At 42.4% G+C, this 18,004-nt stretch overlaps 1 protein-coding gene across 1 annotated transcript in view; it reads right to left on the reverse strand.

Annotated features, from left to right (window-relative positions):
- LOC112994502 (lipoxygenase homology PLAT domains 1) overlaps nucleotides 1-18,004 on the reverse strand; it is a 117,817-nt gene that overhangs the window by 40,090 nt on the left and 59,723 nt on the right. The window contains exons 25-30 of the mRNA XM_026118912.2: nucleotides 16,762-16,878; nucleotides 12,611-12,773; nucleotides 10,275-10,429; nucleotides 9,194-9,403; nucleotides 7,667-7,790; nucleotides 2,940-3,148 (exon numbers count right to left, since the gene is read on the reverse strand). Of these exons, the coding sequence (XP_025974697.2) occupies nucleotides 2,940-3,148; nucleotides 7,667-7,790; nucleotides 9,194-9,403; nucleotides 10,275-10,429; nucleotides 12,611-12,773; nucleotides 16,762-16,878 (978 nt within the window). The remainder of the gene's footprint in view (nucleotides 1-2,939; nucleotides 3,149-7,666; nucleotides 7,791-9,193; nucleotides 9,404-10,274; nucleotides 10,430-12,610; nucleotides 12,774-16,761; nucleotides 16,879-18,004) is intronic.

Below are 18,004 nucleotides of genomic sequence, written 5' to 3' on the forward strand. Positions count from 1 at the left end.
GACTTCCAGGAGCCCCCAGGACAATGCTATAAAGCGATATAAATTTCATTCAGTAGGATTTCGCTCAGTGTTGAATCATCCTTATGGCTGGACTTTTAGAGCACAGCGCCATATTTCATTTCATTCGTGAGCTCATTTCTGAGTTTATTTTTAAGCCCAATCAGAGCAAACAGCTGAGGCTGTCTTTCAAAGCAAAGCAAAGCGTTAGATACGCCATGCCAATACAGTGAATAATCTGAAGCCACGGTCACACCAGCAGCGTAGACTTGGACATGCACACCAATATCAAGATGAGTTTTTTGGGCTGAGGTGTTTGAACCCAGTTAAAATGATGGAATTTCAAAGGCGGGCAGATCCTTGGGCTATCCTGAAAATCTTTCTAGCTCATTCCCACGGTCCTTGGGGGACCACTGGGTGCTGCACATCACAGAGAATAAGACACACAATTTGCACTGAACGGCTCACAATCGCATTTAAACCAAACACAACAACAGTGGAAAAAAATGGAATAGAGTTAGAGAACTAGATAAAGATGCAAAAATATGGGACTTCCTGCATATTCTGGAGGGTGCTGAGAATATTAGAGAGACCAGAGGGTTTCCAAGGATCAGGTCCCTACCCAGCGAGGGACAGGACTTGCAGTAGTTGCATGTCCTTGGCTCTGCTCTGTGCTTGTGAACGAGAAAGACTCTGAACCAGAGGTGGTTTAAAGATGCACAGACCGATGCAGGACTCTTCTGAACACACCTCTCTGCAGCAGCAGGAGTCTAAGAACAGAGATACTTTTGTTCATTAAGAGAAGAAATATTAAACTGATTTTAAGAACACACTATAAAGTGTCCATGCCTGACAATGGGTTATTTATTTTCATGCCAGCATGTCTCTTAAAGTACACCAATAGTAAATTTTATTGCTGTAAGCTTGCAAGACAGGTATAAATGTACCCTTTTCAAATTACTCCATGTTCCACTGTTTCTGCTTTCACTATAGCATATTTGCAACAGGAGAATAATACCAAACTAAAAGTGGCATCACGCTGCAAATCTTACGATCCTACTAAATCCTGCAGCCCACTGCCTGGGTTGGTCTAAAATACAGAGGGCTTCTGGAAACTTAATCCCCACGTACGCTATTTTCACATAGGAGCTCACATTCAGAACCTGTCGCCTGCTTCTAGAAGCAGCCAAATGCCAAATCTGAGAACGAACTGTTCCTCACTTTTCCCAGGCACATAACTAGCAATTTACTGCAATGTCCCTGACAACTGCAATTTTCTACAAGGAAAATATGGACTGCTTCCATGGCAACCAAGGCAGACTGGCACATAGATGTCATTGCTGGGACGTGGATTAACAAGAAGAGACCTTCCAAGCATGGGGTGCTGGGTGAAGGAAGGCACAAGGCCAGGAGCAGATGGCTCCTCCAGCCATGAGCCACGGGACTGCAAACTGAAAGGGAAAAATGAACAAGAGGTGAGGCGGCACAGTGGCAGGATCACTGAGGTTAGGGGTGAAAGAGTGCAGAAGAACATTACTCAGATTGAAATCTGTTATTTTTTTCCCCTAACTCTCTGAATTTCGTTTGCAAGCTTTTTTCTTGTCTCCCATTCATGCTGTTTTTCTTTTTATAATATCTTTCCCCTGACCACCTCCATTTCCAACTGTCTGCTCCTATTTTCCCCTATTCGCTGTCCTTTCCTCCCCTTATTCACTCTCTGCTTCCCAGCACCCCGGCCCATTTTCTTCTTGGGCCAGCTCTCCCTCCCTCTCTGACGCTGAGGGGTTATGTTGGCTTTTTGCTCCCTCTCTGTCCTGGCACGACCAGGCTGTTTCCGTGTGTACACAGGATGGAAGGGGAGGATTTATGTCCTTGCTTCACCTTCAAAGTTTGACCCTGAGATAGCTAGATAGAAAGTGCTACTAACACTCATAATAACTAGGCATTTGGAGTGCATTAAGAAAATGGCTTGATAATAAACTCAGATCTGTTCTGGAGACTTCTCAAGGTGTCAGAATCCATCGCTTGAACGAAAGCCAATGGCAGCACTTCAGTTCAACCATCACCTGCTGCAACAGGACATACAACTGCAAAGATTTTTTAATTAGCTCATATTTCTTTCTTTATATTTCTTCCAATTCTCTCCCATTGAATACACAAGCACACACACAAATAGGTAGGTTTACTGCAAAAAAGGGCATGGTGTGAAAATAAAATAAAATCATCTCTCAAAGTCATCAGGGCCTGAAGGTTTCAGCACTTGGGGACTGCAACAGGTTTCAGGAGACAGAACTGCCATGTGAAACAAGAATGGTGTTCACAGAAGGTCTGGAAGATTCATGCTAAGTTTAAGCTTAGTGATAAAAAGTCTATGCAAATTCTGTCTCCCTGAGTCACAGTGGGAAAAAAGGTTCCTATACTGAAATCTATTTGTGCACGTTACTTATGAAGGATGATTAACTTTGTTCTCTAAGCCTGGGTCCTCCAAGCTGTGAAAACAATTTTCATGTTTAGCTAGAAAATTATACAAGATGTGTTTCTCACTGCAGGCAATTTATGAAACCCAACTGGAAGTACTGTAAAAACCAGCTAGGAAAAAGACTGGTGGAAGACTGCATCGTGGGAATGTTCATTGTGTCTGTCAATAACGAGGCTTGGCTAAGAAAAAACAATGTTAAGAGATGGGACAAAAATAAGACATGTTACAACTGTCTTATATTTCAAAATTATCTTCTGCCTCCCAAGGTTCTTGGTTTTGCCGGCCATAAAGGGTACTTATTTTCAGGTTTGGATGCATGTGAAATCTCATTAACACTTCCCTGTTACATTCATTTTAGACCCAAGTGCCTTTTCTTCACTGCTAAATATAACAAAATCATGTGCCCTCCTTGGCCATGTGCTTCATTCACATCTCCAGTGACCGCGCTGCATTCTTAAAGTACCTCCACTTTTTTGATCTCCCCAACATCTAGGCCCCAAACAGAGAATTTCTCCACGGAGCCATCTGCAAATTCATCTTTTCCTTCTGGGAGATCCAGCCACAGCCTCTCCGTCTTCACTTTCTGAGGACCCATGATGATGATGTACACCCGGCTGTCAGTGCTGGAGTCAAACTCCGTGCCCGTCGTGACGGTGATGTGATACGGGATCACTGCAAGAGACAGAGGTTTGGTCATCAGCAAACCTGCCTACGTACAGCAGCCTTCAGGAAATGAAAGGTCTCGTCCCGAGAGAGGAAGCACTATTGCATGCTAAATGTCACGCCGGATCGCGCTATAAGGGTGCATGAGAAATTACGTTCTGAAGTCTGCAAGGGTTAATTTCCCCAGACAACCTTCCTGGCCGCGATGAGGCTATGGGCGTATAACGCAGTCCTGAATTCCCCCTAATAGATAACAGAACAACAGAGGGCTTGAACCTTTTTTACACTAAGAGACCTTCCTCAAGATGAGACAGAGTGCCCTAATCTTAAATAGGCTATTAGACCAAAATGATCTTATACTCACAGTTCAGTAAAGGCAAATAAATCTATGCTGACTGCAAGGTAAACCGTCACCACCTGAATGTCCCAGTACAACTACAAATGTTCTCTCTTCCACTTTATTCAAGGCTTACGCTGATCTATGGGGTAGCTCAGGGTTTCAGCATGCCTTTGCAGGATGCAGGTCAACTGCGAATCCCCTCTATATTGAAGGGAGGACATTCAATGATATTTATTAGGGAAAAACCTTCAGGCTGAGGTATGGGAATTAGCTTAGCTGGGTTTTATGTGGTTTTCAAAAATTTCAGTTCAGCTGTTAAAAAGGAGGAAGTGCCAGACCGCTTTTCAAGTGCTTTCCAAAAGCTCATTTGGGTAGGCCGAGCGGATGGTGCAGAATTAGATGATGAATACTCGTCTGATTTCTCAGAACATTTGTGCAGGGCTGTTCAAAACGTTCTGACAAAACTCAAAGCTCTGAAACTTGCCTCATCACCAGCTCCAAACTCAGCCTGAATTTTCATCATTGCTTTTTCACTTTCAAAAAGGTTCATAAACCTTGACTAAAACTTGGTTAAGTTTCAGATCATTTGGGATGGATATCTAATTTTCCTTCATGGCGACTGAGATTTTGAGGGGTAGGGAGTTGTACTAGAAAGTTGCAGCAAGATCAGGATATGTATACACATCAGAGAAGACATAAATTCATGGAGACCAAATCTGTTCTTATCTCTGGACTGACCAGAACCCAAAGAATTTCATTCAACCCCAGTTTTTAGCATCTGTATACCAGCACAGAAGTGAACTAAAGATTAGGCAAGAATTATTCTCCCCTATAGGGTAGCATTTGCATTTAACTGTGCACATCAACATGATAATATGCAATATGTTCTTCATGAAGTAACCACTGGAGCTGCTGGTATTAGCAGCAAATAAAGAGCCCAAGTAAAGGTTTGTAGGCAGGACACATTTTAAAGGAATATGTCAAGGGGTCACACTCAGAACAACTCCAGATTCCTCCTTTAAATAAAGCATATTTAAAATCAGGATAAAATGGCGTTTCTTTTAGTTCACAGGTCTACCAACATTTCCAACTCATGTTGCATCCTTGAGCGAAAGTGCTTGAAGCACCTATATTAAATAGGAGAGAACTATGTGAAATTGTTGGCATTTACCACTCTAAATAGCGGATGCAGAGACACGGAGTGACTTGCTGCTGGGTAGGGAGAAACAGTTTGCTGTTCTTTCCTATAAAAAGTAGAAAAATGACCCTTCTGCCCAGGGCATATTGCAGATCCCCCAGGCCTTCTCCCTGGTTCCTTGTAGCCCTGCGGCAGAGCTCAGGCTGTTAAAAGGCACACATGCCTGTCGCAGAGGTCTAAGTTTCACAAGGGACGTATGAACACCACACCGCCTCCCACACCACCTTCCAGTATGGAGCAAGGTCCCCAGGCCAGCCCCCATGGAGTTTCGTGGTTGACAGGACTTTTGGCTATGCTCCATGCTCACGTTGCCTCCTGCCCCTCAGAAGCATCACCGCTTTGGCGCGGGAAACTCAGGATGGGGATGCTCAAACTGCCCCTCCCTTTCCCAGAAAAATCCCAACACCACGTCCTAGTGGAGCCTTCCCTAATCGACTAGTTAACAGCTGCCGTTTTATCCAGCTCGGGAGGCAGCTGTCTGGCTCTCACGATCCATCTTATCTGAAGTTCCTTTGAGATGCAATTTTCCTTAATGAGGCCATGTCCCTGCAACAGGGATAGAGGTGATGACGAGCTCCAGGACTCAGAGAAGAAAGACCACCCTGGCACAATGGGGATGGCGGGAACTATCCCTGCTCCGTTGGAGACGGGTTCTCATGGGAGATGCTGATGGTTTACCCATTATTTGTGAAATTACATGGAATGCCAACATGGCAGACGGTATCCATTGTCTCACCACAGAAGTAATATCAGAAAGAACATGGGAATCACTTATTTTTCATCTGAGCACAATACGGGATTACAAAAGAAGGGTGGTCCCAAGACACATGGGTTACAGAGCAGGTTAAACAATGCACAGCATTACGTACTGTTCAGAACTTAAAGGCTTGGGACATGCGACCCAGATATCACATCACAACAAGCTACTGGGCATCAGCAGAGCTGCAGTAACCATTTAAGTGAGTTCCCTTGGCCCACGTCAGCACAAGCTGTCTTAAACTCCTGAGCTAAATTCCACCATTCTGCAATTGGCTCACTGTAGAAGTTTAAGATAACTTCTTTGTTCATTGTTTTGCACTTGCTGTGGATTATGAGAACATATATAGACAGTATTTGTGACTTGGCTGATGCTGTTACTTGTTAAAACACCGTATCTTAACCATACATCTAAACCCTTAAACTAAAACTAGAAGACCCAATGAAGGATAACAACAAACAATAGCTGCAATTTAAATGGAAAGTCAAGGTATCAGAACACAGAGATGGCTGATCAGAAGCTATATAAACAGATAAATCGAGGAACTCAGGAAGTTTTCCTCAAAGTTACAAATTCAGCTGACTGACACTGATCTTCTGGGCTTCCATCACAGTCAGGACAGAAACACTGGCTGCACAAGAGGGTGATACAGCAGGGCCCCAGCTCTATCTCCTCTGGACTGTCCTCTGAACAAGACAATTTCTTTCCCACTTCCTACCAGCAGCAACCTAGCAAGATTAGCTTCCCCGCATAAATGCTGGCTTTTGCAAACACAGTCCAGAATATTTCATTTTTTTTAAAGTTCCAATCCAGAAACTGACTTTTCTTTTATCTTTAGCTTTGCTTTATTTGTCTCAAGAGACGGAGCCCAGTGATGAAACTCTGCTTGCTAGAGCCATCAACTGTGTCTGTCAGCCATTTGAGGTGAAACCTCAATCCAGGGTTCCCAGGCGCCCTGTCTTTGAGTGTCTGAAAGCCTTTGGAGACTCATCTTCCCTCTGCACGTATAAGACCATCCACATTCTAGAAAAGGACAAAACCTCCTGAGCGCTCCAAATCAAAGCTTGTTTTCTGAGAGCCGAGAGACTTATGCCTAGCTCTTGCTCGGCTCCCAGTGTCCCAGTCCCCTCCCAGCTCCACAGCAGCTGTGATGTAGCTGTGTGCTATCAGAAAAACCTTACAGTATCATAAATTAAATCACATTTAAATTCACATTAAACAGACATTGCTGATGGTGAGGCACTACCAGCATGATCCTGAAAAGGGGAGGCGGTTGAGGCATGTCAAATAAGGTCTCAAGAAATTCAAAGTCTCCTTTGTAAATTTAGGTCTAACATGCTACATATTGAGTAGGCCAAAAAAAACACGTAGGAGGAAAAAGACAGCTGGTGTCAGCAACAAGTAAAGAGCTACATTAAGGAATCATGGGGAAAAGAGCTCCCAGCAGTCCAGCGGAGGCTGGTATTGGTGATAACACGTCTGCCTTGCTACAAAGAGTGTTGCATACTTTAAGGGATATTTCAGACAAAATTATACAAAACTTGCACAAATTCTTTCCTTAATTCTACCAGTCCCTTGTTCAGGAGCTGCCACTTCTCCTCACCTTTTAAGTGCTGTAAGTGATGACGTCAGTGGCGAAGGAGGAAAAAGAAAAGTAAGTATGATTCTTCAGGACAGTGCATCTTTTTCAGAAGAGGCCCTACGCATGCCATTGATTAGTTCCTTTTCTCAGTTCAATGGTCTGGATGCACTCACCTATCTTTGGACATCTGAGGGACATGATTTGGGGTTGTAATTGCCTGTAGAAGTCTCCTATATATTTATATTGCTGTGACAGCAAACAGCGTATCCTTGAATAACCATCTACCTATTTTCATACTGTTCAAAGCACTACAGTGTTTGTGGGACTCACATCTGTTGGCAGTAGAGAAGTTAACTCTGACAGTCTAGTGTGTTATAGATTTCCATAAAAGAGCAAGAAGAGGTTTAGAAACGCTGAAATTGCTGTTAACTTCATGGCTTATTGCACTGCTAAGGCCTGAGAGCTACAGGAAAAGCGATAAATGCACAAGCACTGACCCAGCCTTTCCCAAAGTGGTCACAACTCAACCTGAAGAGCAGCAATTTGCTTTTCTGCTTCTCCTTGCTCTTCACCAGGACAAATGAGCATCTTTTTGAGACCTGAAAGCCAAGAACACACACATGCATGCACCAAACATGCTGCTCTCTCACATGACCCTTCTTCTGCCATCTTGACCAAGCTGGATTTCTTCATCTCCTTCAAGTTGGCATTGCTATCCTGGCTCGACAGGCTGACAGATGAGTTGTCCAGGCTGTTCCGTTCACCGTCATAACTCTAATTACATGTACAGCAGGGTAATGAGGGTCAGTGCTCACAACATTGTCAGCTGTTCCTATGTGCCTCAAAGAACAACTTTACAAGAAATCCCTGCAGTTTTCCAGGTAGCATTTTGTTCAGTGGAGCTCAAAAAAACCGTGACTTCTCATAATTTACTGCAGGTCATTCATTTGCCTCATCATAGGAAGCTTGACAGGCCATTTTGGATGTGTGTTACAATGCAATGGACCTCACAGACCTTAACAGTGTGTTACAACTTTTCTCTGCTACATGTATAAGCCATAACCACAGAAAATTCAGGCAGATGGAACAGCAGATTTGCTTATCAGGGCATATATAGTGCTGTTAGATTAATCCACCTAGTATAGGCGAAGGACTGTAAGGAGAGTGCTGCAAAGTTGAATGATACTAAACATCTATTACATTAGAGGAATTACTGCAGATGCGTTTGGTGTCATTGTCCAGTTAATGTGAGGCTCTTACCACACAGTCACATAATTAAAAAAAAAAAAGATTAGTTTTCCCTCATTATGAGGGAATTAATATGAGCAACTGGGTAGGTGCAACCACAAAAATTCATAGCATTGTCTGCTGCAGTTTTATGAGGGGGCATATGGCAATACTCATCCATGGTGTAACTCTTCTTACAACCATTCTGTTATACCCAGGATGAGTTTGGCCCAATTTCATTAACGATAATTTCAGCAGTAACTTTCAATTAAAATGTCACTGTATTTTGTAAAGTGGACTTCTTAAATACAACGGACTTATAATCAGCTTTCGTATTATGCCTCACTGTATAGAAGCAGGAGAGGTCTATTAATCTTGTTTGCTAATTTTAATTAGTGCATGTACCTTGAATTCCAATTAGCTATGCCAGCCTGATAAAGCAATAGAGAATGCACAAGTACAAAGGGCATTTCACTAAAAGACATTCTGCGCTTTGAGTGTTGACAGAGAAACTAGACTTTTGATGTTGGACATGGGTGGAAAAAGGAGCTGAGAAGAAGCAGCCCACCCAGTCCATTGAGGATGAGGTCAAAGGACCAATATTTTGGCTTGAGAACTTTGCATGGTGGAACCTGTCACCAATGCACATTGCAGGCACAGCAAGGATGGCAGCAGGGCAAAATTCTCTACTGTGCATTAGCAAGGCTTTGCTTTGGCTCTCAGCTGAAGAGTTTCACTTGCAGTCTTTGATTTTTCTACTGAGACTGCAAAGTGCAGACGTAGTTATGCTGGGCTGAGATAGGCCATGCTTTGGGTACTTGTCTGAAAGTCACAAATTGATTTCAGACAAGTTTAAAAAGTTAAGTCTCTAATGAGCTGTCTTGGGCTTCAATGACATGAAAGGTCTGGTTTTTATTTTTATTAGTAGTCATTAGTTAGGATCACTGTACCTGTTCATAAAACGTACGCTCTATCTTTTTGTCCTCCTTCTTTTTAGAGAGCCAGCGTTCACACAGGAACACGAATGATTCTTCCGTGTCTTCGTCCAGGATTTCTACTTTTTCCAGGAACCAGTCAGGACTGAACATAGTATTGTCATGGCGAATCTTGATCTTGTATATAATGCCAAGGTCCACGGCCTGCATTGTAAATGTATCCTCCTACAGGGTGTTCAATGGCAATTCGTTCAGTTAATGAGCTCTCAACAGATCATCTACTGGACAAAAGCAAATGATGGCTATGGAGCACAATATGTGCTTAAAGCCAGTCTCGCCAGACAGTGCTTGATTAAAAGCTTTACAACAGGCTATGCAGGCATCTCTGTGCATTAAAACCATTCTGCAGGGGAGCGCTCTGAGGTGTGTTTCTGCTATGAAAGGGGCTGCACAAAATGCTGTTTTAACAAACAATTAGAATGTTGAACTCTTGGCATTTTACCTCCTGATTTTTAAGTCAAAAAGTTCCCTTCTTAATCCAGTTAGCTGTGTAAAGACGAACTGAATAAGACAATCTTTGCCATCATTATGTCTGAGGAACACCATAAGACATCATGAATATGATTCACGGAATGACCACAGGGTGCCACTTTTGGAGTCATTTTGTCAAAAACAGTCACAGCTTAAGATGTGTTCATTCATCATGCTCCGAGATGAATTATAGTATATACTATGTATGTGCAAATCAATTGCACAGAGTCTATGGGAATGAAAGACCTCATGTTTCTGTGCTTTCAAACCTGCAACTAACAAATTCAAGCCGGTTTGTATGGAAAAAAATTGTCTATGTATGCTCGAAATTCATCTCTGTACCAGTAACTTCACAGAAAGAAAGATATATCCATTTGTTACAGTGCTTGTCTGTCATAATACACAGCTGACAAACCATAGATAGCATTTTAAGAGGTAATGAACAGCATAAATGGAATCAATCAATTCATCCCTCGCAGGAAAACTCAGCCTATAAAGACAGTCATGCACTTGTCAGGTTAAGGACTGCAAAATGGAAAGTGCTATCAACCCATTGCACTTGTACCTGTGCTCTTTCAAACTTGTTGAAGTTTGTCTCAGATTTGCTGAGTTTTCTCTCTCCTGTGTCCCCCAGATCTCCATAGATATTTAGGAAAACATTAGCATCTGTCCCAGCACCGTAAATATCTCCAGTGAACACGCTTATCTTGTATGTGTGAACTGCAGAAAGAAATGAAGACACAATTTATGGGCAGGTGGATTATCAAGGTCTATATTAGATACTGAATTTACCAAAGAAAATGGTCCCCAACTGTTGTACGCATCACTCAGTTCCTGGGGGTTAAAATGTTGGTTGCTTTATCCTTCCAGGCTTCTGATGATGACCCCAAGGTTAGGGAACCACTGGACTGAAATGTGCTGACTTTCCTTTTCTACATCTAATCATTGCCTATATATTGCTTTGATCATATAGCGTATAATTAAAAATGCAAAGAATCATTACAGTTATTACTGGATGTGAAGTCAATGAGAGGTGAGGGAACTCGGCACCTTTTCATACTGAGGCTCAGGGGACCTACATTTGAGAACAAGTGATTCAGTGTTGTGAATTCTTAATACTCCATCTTCCATAAACAAACTCCAGGGATTCAGATGTGCAATTACTACCGGAGTTAATGGCATGTATCTGTATAGATTCCTAAAACAGAAAGAGAACAGGTTGCTGAATCCTTTTGCTCAGACAGTATTTAATTAAGAAAGTATTGTTTAAGTACCCTTTCTGTTTAGCTTGCTCAATGATGATTCAATAAAACCCCATCAAATCTTTAGTAATGTGCTTTACTAAACCTGTTAAATACTTCTATTTTTATATTGCTGCTCTTTTCCCAATTACACAGGGAAAACAAACAGTAACTGAAAGCATCCTCCCCAGGAAAACAAGTAGGAACGGTGCAAGGCTTTGATTACCCTGGTGGCATACGAGCCTTAGAGAATGTCTCTTTGCAAATCCCAGGGCATTACAGAGGAGGAAGAGGCACAAAGCCTTAGTGATGGAGGTGTACTACAGATGTTGGTAATATTCTTCTCTGTACATTAATAGCATCAAAGAAAATATCTATGTTGCCCCTTCCATCCCTAGCTCTCTCAATAAAACAGGGCCTAATCTACTTGGTAATCCATGAAGGACTTCCACTGATCTCTCTGAGAAATGGATCAGGATCATCATTCGATGCTACTCATCAAGTTAGGTGCAATTCCGGGTTTTCTGGTTTGCTTCTTCTCATTATGTCCTTAACTGCTGTACAGAGTTATGGCTTTGCACTTGAGAGACAACTGCTACATTAGTAATGAAGGAAGCAATGTGTATATTCTGTTTAAGCAGTTCATTCCTCTTTCATTTTTGCTTGCCAGTTCTGGAGACCTTCAGGACTGAAATGAAGTCTACTGTGTAAAAGACTATCATTCTAATAATATAAGCTGGAGTTTCTGTTGCTATCGTTTACACTGTGTTAGTGCCCAAAATGTATGAGGACTCACAGAGATATAGGACACTTCTGTTCCAAATTATTTATATCTAAAAGAGGACTTCCCAAACTTAGCCCTAGCTCCCAGCCAAAAGAAGCCTTCAGTTATCCAGAAATCCTACTCCACAGTTTGCCTTGGCTTTGCCTTTACAAGGAAAAAATGAGATAGGTATGCTGGTTAACACCCAGTAACTAGTGCAAGGTAAAGTGACATGAGTTAGGAGGTTAAAGAAAATATTACGTAGGCATCTAGCAGTTTTGCCACTTACTGTTATTAAGACTGCCTCTCTCTCCTTAGGAAAGGGTTTCACATGAGCTACCATGTGGTTCCTAACAGAGGAAAAAACATACCTTCCTCTGCTAGAAGCACAGCGTAAAGGCTCGGTTCTCCTTTACTGCAAAGCCCCTTTCCACTTCCCTGGCAATGGAAAACACTTAAAATTCATATAAATTCCACCCTGACAATGGTGTACTGTAAATGCAAATCGGATTCTGAGAGAAAAGAAACATAGAAATGAATGATTTTCTCTGTTGAATCATCTTGTTACCAGATGCAAGGACCATGAATAAAAATGGCAGCTGAATTCAATTTGCTCTGCCCAGGATGTAAGAAGGTTCACAATTTCTCTCAAGGGCAGAAGGAGCTCAGGCTGGGAAAAGGAGGTCCTGGAGGAAAAAGTTAGAAACAGCCAGGCATATAGGGAAGCAAGGAGCTTAGGATGAAATTTCATGAAAGTGCTTCAGGTATGAGAGAGGCCAGAAAATGGGAAGTGAAATAAATGTGAACAGGTGGTACTAACATTGCATCTGCTTGAACCATGCTTTGCTCTAGAAAATCGGGTAAATAGGTCCTTATATACTCCTAGGATTATGTTACCTTCTAATGGGTCTTCAACTTCTTCTTCTATCTGCTTTAGAGTCCCATCCTTCATGAGTTTTTCAGTAAAAATATCGGACGGTACCAGCTCTCTGATGATCTCGCCATCATCTTCAGACTTTGCAAGCCATCTTTCACATGGAAATGTGACAGTTTCCGAACCCTGAAGTAAACACGACAGAGATAAACTCTACAAATCAAGGTGATGGCACTTTAGAATTTGTACTGTGAGCACCCTCTGATATGCAAACGAGGAGTTTCAGTTCCTGTACGTATCAACGTGTATGCATATGCAGACTTGAAACAGTATGCACTGCAACCAGCAAGCCACACAGGCATGGGGCAGGGCAGAACGGAGTATATCTTTATGCGACAGAATATTTCAGTCACTCAGAGTACCAGAAAAAGACATTCGGAGAGATGGAAAAAAAGCACTGAACAGAGAAAAACATTCTCAATGGGTGAGTGAGATTGGCTATATGATCCAGTAGACTTTGCCCTTTCTCAATTCAGTGAGTTGCAGGTTTTGATCCTGCAAACTCCTAATCAGGACTGCACTGTTCCCGCTGAAGCCATGGTTTACTGAGACTCCGTGGTCCCTCTTCAGTCCTTACTCAGGCAACATTCCCTTTGAAGTCAGTAGGGGGTTTTTTCCTGAGTCCATGCTTCAGGATTTTGCCCTATAATTCTGTGACTCAGGCTGGTTTCCAGACAATTCCCATAGGTGCATTAAGAGGAGAAGAATACTGATTTAATTTTTGATCCTTTGTTTTGACTTTACTTTGGTGGAAACAAACATGATTTCTATCATCAAAGGAGCAAAAACAATAGAACATGTGTTTTCTGCTTAGTAAATAAAATCAATCCCAGACTACTCATTAAGAATAGACTACTTTAAGGCCTCCAAAATGGTAAGAGGCAGGAGGCTCTCTGTGTGCTGGCCACCCCAGGCTATGTCTCCATAAAGAAACCGGCGTGAGCGATCATGGAACTTGCGGAGCCCACAAGTCTGAACAGAAAAAAGTTAATTTTAAGCTCACAGTAACTAAACACAGGAAGAAAAAATGGCCTTTCCCCTACTGACAACTTTAGCATTTCTCTACTTAAGTAGCACAGAGGCTTTTTGTTATCTCCAGAACTCCATGTGCCACTGCCTTTATGTAAACATATATAAGAATACCATCCACCTTAATTACTTGCACACAATTACTTATCAAACTAATGCAGGGCCCCCTTCTTTTTGCTGTTTAAATATTAAAACGTTGATGTATAATAAAAGAAGGGAATAGATCTCCCTGTAGCAATACTGAATATTGCTATCGCTGTACAGCACCGCACGGTGCTCTCTTGAGCTGCTGGATCTTGCCCTCTCTGCCACAGTCACTGGGGAGAAGTTGGTTGTGCACCTAAGACCAGCAGCCCATTGCAGTCACTGCTAGCATGGTATGAGCCAGACATCATACCACTGAGCACAGGTCCCAGAAAAGGTGATCTGCTGGAGTTATGGGCCTTTTCAGATATCGGCTTTGGGTGACTTGCTTGTTTTTGTAGCAGAACCATTTTTTGAATCCAAACGGCCCAACTCTTTTGCTGTCAAATCTACATGATTTTCTTCTTTGATGCTCTCTGTACTGCTGTTATTTAACCGCAGACTTGCAATATATAAGACTTGCAATTAATCCCAGACTTGCAAGTATTTTGCCTTCAGGGGTTATTTGTACTGTGTAAACACGTAATGACTGGTCACACCACAACTTCTGCTTCCTCATTTCTGTGTTGGGTGTCCGACCATGTAAGCTATATTATCTCGCTGTATGCCAGGTCGACGAACAGCAATTGCAGTGGTTACCTTCCCCCCCTACAGCCTGGGAAGCGAGGGGCTCTCCAGAGCAATATGTTTCAGTGCTGAAACCCTCTCCTCCCATTAGACACTCCTCTTCAGTCCCATCTCGCACTGAAGCTTTTAACCGCTCTTTAATGTTGATAGTGTTGGGTGTACGTGCCAGTGATATGAACACTGGTTTTTTGGTAATGGGATATCTAGGGACTCAAGAGCCCACACAATGGGGAATAATGTACAGTCGCTGCAAGAGTTAATTGTGTCGTTATTGTTAATCACCATGTCATTGCCACAGTTTTTATTGGAGTTTCCTTGTTAGTGATTGCATTAATATTTAAGTGACGTAAAGTGCACAATTTGTGTTACCCACAGTAAAATCCTCTTGTAGCTAGGAAGAGAATTTGCTTCATTAGAGTTTGACTCTGGCCCTGAGCTATAGGCAGGGTACGATAGTGTGCTAAAAGTCAGTGCTTTGCCCTTCTCCCAGTTGTGACAAATGAAATATAATTATCAGATATAATTGGCATGCCTAGACAGAGCTTTATTGGCATGCAACAATTCAAGTTTGCTACCCAAGTGCTTTCAATTTAATCTGAAAAGTTACTGACCTCATTTTTCTTTTGCAGCATTACAGATACATCTAGACACATCTTAACAGTCTAATCAGGTAGCACAGCTTTTAGAAGCGCTGGCAGCATATTGCTATCCTGTAGCAGGTCATAATATCCTGCGGCTGATCAGCAGCATCATGCAGAGCTCTGCTTTCTTCTTTTTTTCCCATGCCATAATCAAAAGATCAGCAGAATTGTAAATCGCTACATTTTAAGGTGTTCATGGTTTTCCTTCCTCTAGCCTCCCAGATTTCTCACTATCTGTCCTTCAAAAATTGCTGTAATGACTGTGCAGCCGTGCAGCCCCAAGCCCATTTCTGGGCTGATGGCAGAGGACGCAACACTGAACTCTGGGAGCCGCCCAAAGTGCTCAGTCAAATGTGGCTGTCGAAAGAGGGCAGGCAGCCCAGGAATCTCTTTGCCCTTGGTTTCCATGCCTTTGCAGATCCTCCTCTTCATCCTTCCTAGCCCATGACCAATAGCAGTATCACCAATAACAGTATCCTCTCGTTCCATAACCTAATCAAGCTGTACAAGATAAGGGTGAGTCAATGGGCAGATGATAGGTCTGACAATAGTGGACTGGCAAAAATGTGATCACTAGAAGCAAGCAAAAGATATTTACTAGTGTAGAAACTTGTACAGGAGGATACGGCCTTGAATGTGATGAGGAAAGTCCAAGGCAGACCTTTAAGCCATGCAGTGAGGCAAAGAGAGTAAAGGATATCCCTGAAATTTTGAGGGAAGAAGCAAGATGAGAAATAGGTTCACCACACCTGAGCAAGCCATGGGTTCACCAACATTAGATATCAGAAGCCATTTGAGGAAGGGGTAGACCTGAGCAGTGAGGGTGGAGAAGTTCTCTCCTGTCAGCATGGATGAAAGCTGAAATCATCTCAGAACAAGAGGAGAAAATATGAGCCAGAGGAGAGAGCCCAGATGTTCTCACATACAGCTACTGCTCCAGTCCTACACTGAATTTTGAAGAGGTGATTTTCTTCTGAGCTTTCACTTACCTGCAGCCAGACTCATTGCTATCGCTACAGCCAACTCCCTAAAGCAGGGCCAAGGGAGAACTTCTTATGTGGGTAGGATGAGGATGATCAATTTGGCTACTTTGCCTTAATCCTGTTGACATGTGCAACCAAAAGTCCTAGGACCTAACTTGATGGGTTTTATATGACTGATTCAGGGACCTGCACTGATGGGCATTTTGCTTGCCCTAATTGTACTGACTCCCTGTATTTATCCTTCCAGAATTAAGGGACTGATTTCTGGACTCTCAGTCCACCAAGCAAGCCATGACAATATTGCCTTCAAATCCAGCATGCAGATCGCGGCTTCACCACCAAAGATGAACAACAGCAAAGACAACAAAAAGGTTGAGCAATAGCACCAGTGCCTTGCTCCCATCCACTGCCAGGAAGAAATACATTTATTCTAGTCAACAGGTACAATGAGAAAAAGCACTTTTAGAAATATCTATTGCAGAGTCTTATAATGAACATTTGAAGAATAAAACATGATAATAAATGCTTGTCCCCAGATCTCTAAGCTGTAGCGAGTTCATTAGCGTGCATTGTTCTTTAGGGATGCATTTTTCACTGTTAATCAAGTTTTGTATCCTGAAGATCTGCTTTGGGGAATGCAAGCAGCTGCCAATGGGAATATATTCCAGAGTGCCATGATTCACAGCCTACCTTTCCATTTGGTAATAGTCTCCGAATCGCCACACGATCCAAATGCCATCCAGAATTCAGCCCTCCACCCTTGTGTCCTATGCGAATCTTTTCAATAATGTCACCAACATCCTCCAGCTACAGAAAAAAAAGGAAAAATTATGGCATGAACAACAGGTGACTTTCAGGACATTATTTTTGTCCCAGGGGGAGCAAACATTATGCCGACAACAGCACCACAGACAGTGCTACTTATGCCCTGACTTGCATTTACCTAATGGGTCCTCCTGAACATCTATCCAAAAAACGAAGCTTTGTGTTGCACTACATAGCTTACGAACTGTAGGAGATAGATTCGGTCGCATGGCAGCAATCCTGCGTCTCAAGCTTCTCAGTGGGAGTGGAGGTAATTTTTAGAAATTGCAATGCTGCTGCATCTTAAATTTTCTTTTTAATTTCCCTTGTTTTTAAACACACAGGTGATTAGATGGTTGAGCACAGTTATAACACTGGAAGGATGGCTTTGAGACCAAAGCACAATATTCACAGCCAGGCATTTTATAGTCTCACTCACATTCTGCCACAGAATCCAAGTGCCGTTCTCAGCAAGTCAAGAAGATCAGTAACTTAGGAAGTGGCTATTATTTTTTATGCCTCACCTTATTACTTAAGTAACTTGTCACTATTTCATTACTTTTAAGCCACCTCCTTTCCAAAGGCTTGAACAGGAAAAAAAAGCATTTTCTCCTACGCAATATCTTTTGGTTATTTTAGTGCAAGCTTTCATACACTTGGGCTTTAAAAATCCAAAGCTGGCTGCAAAACTCCTTTGCACATAGGAGAAGCATGCTCAGCTGTCTCTCTGTCCATAGGGACTTTGAGTCTTTTGTTCTCGTAGACTTTAAAAAACTGAACTTATCAATTTGTACCACTGGAGCCTACTCCCATCTTCACTTCCCAGCTGACAAAATTGCCACATCCTGAAGCAAAGACATCAGAGATTTTAGGAGACTCCTGGACTCAATAGGGCTGACCATAGTACTCAGCAAGTTCCCACTCCAACAGACCTGATTTGGTTTCACAGGTCCTGCCCTGACTTTGGACAGCATCAACACCAACTGCAAAATAATTAAATGTTCCAAATTTGTTTCTAAAATTCATGCCTGTACAAAGCTATACATTTGGGGAAATTATGTTATTCCTCCTCTGTCCTGTCCCATTACTCATCTTTCAATGAGGCTTTCAATTAATACATAGTAATAAT

The sequence above is a fragment of the Dromaius novaehollandiae genome, chromosome W, assembly GCF_036370855.1.
Source record: "Dromaius novaehollandiae isolate bDroNov1 chromosome W, bDroNov1.hap1, whole genome shotgun sequence".
Taxonomy (NCBI): domain Eukaryota; kingdom Metazoa; phylum Chordata; class Aves; order Casuariiformes; family Dromaiidae; genus Dromaius; species Dromaius novaehollandiae.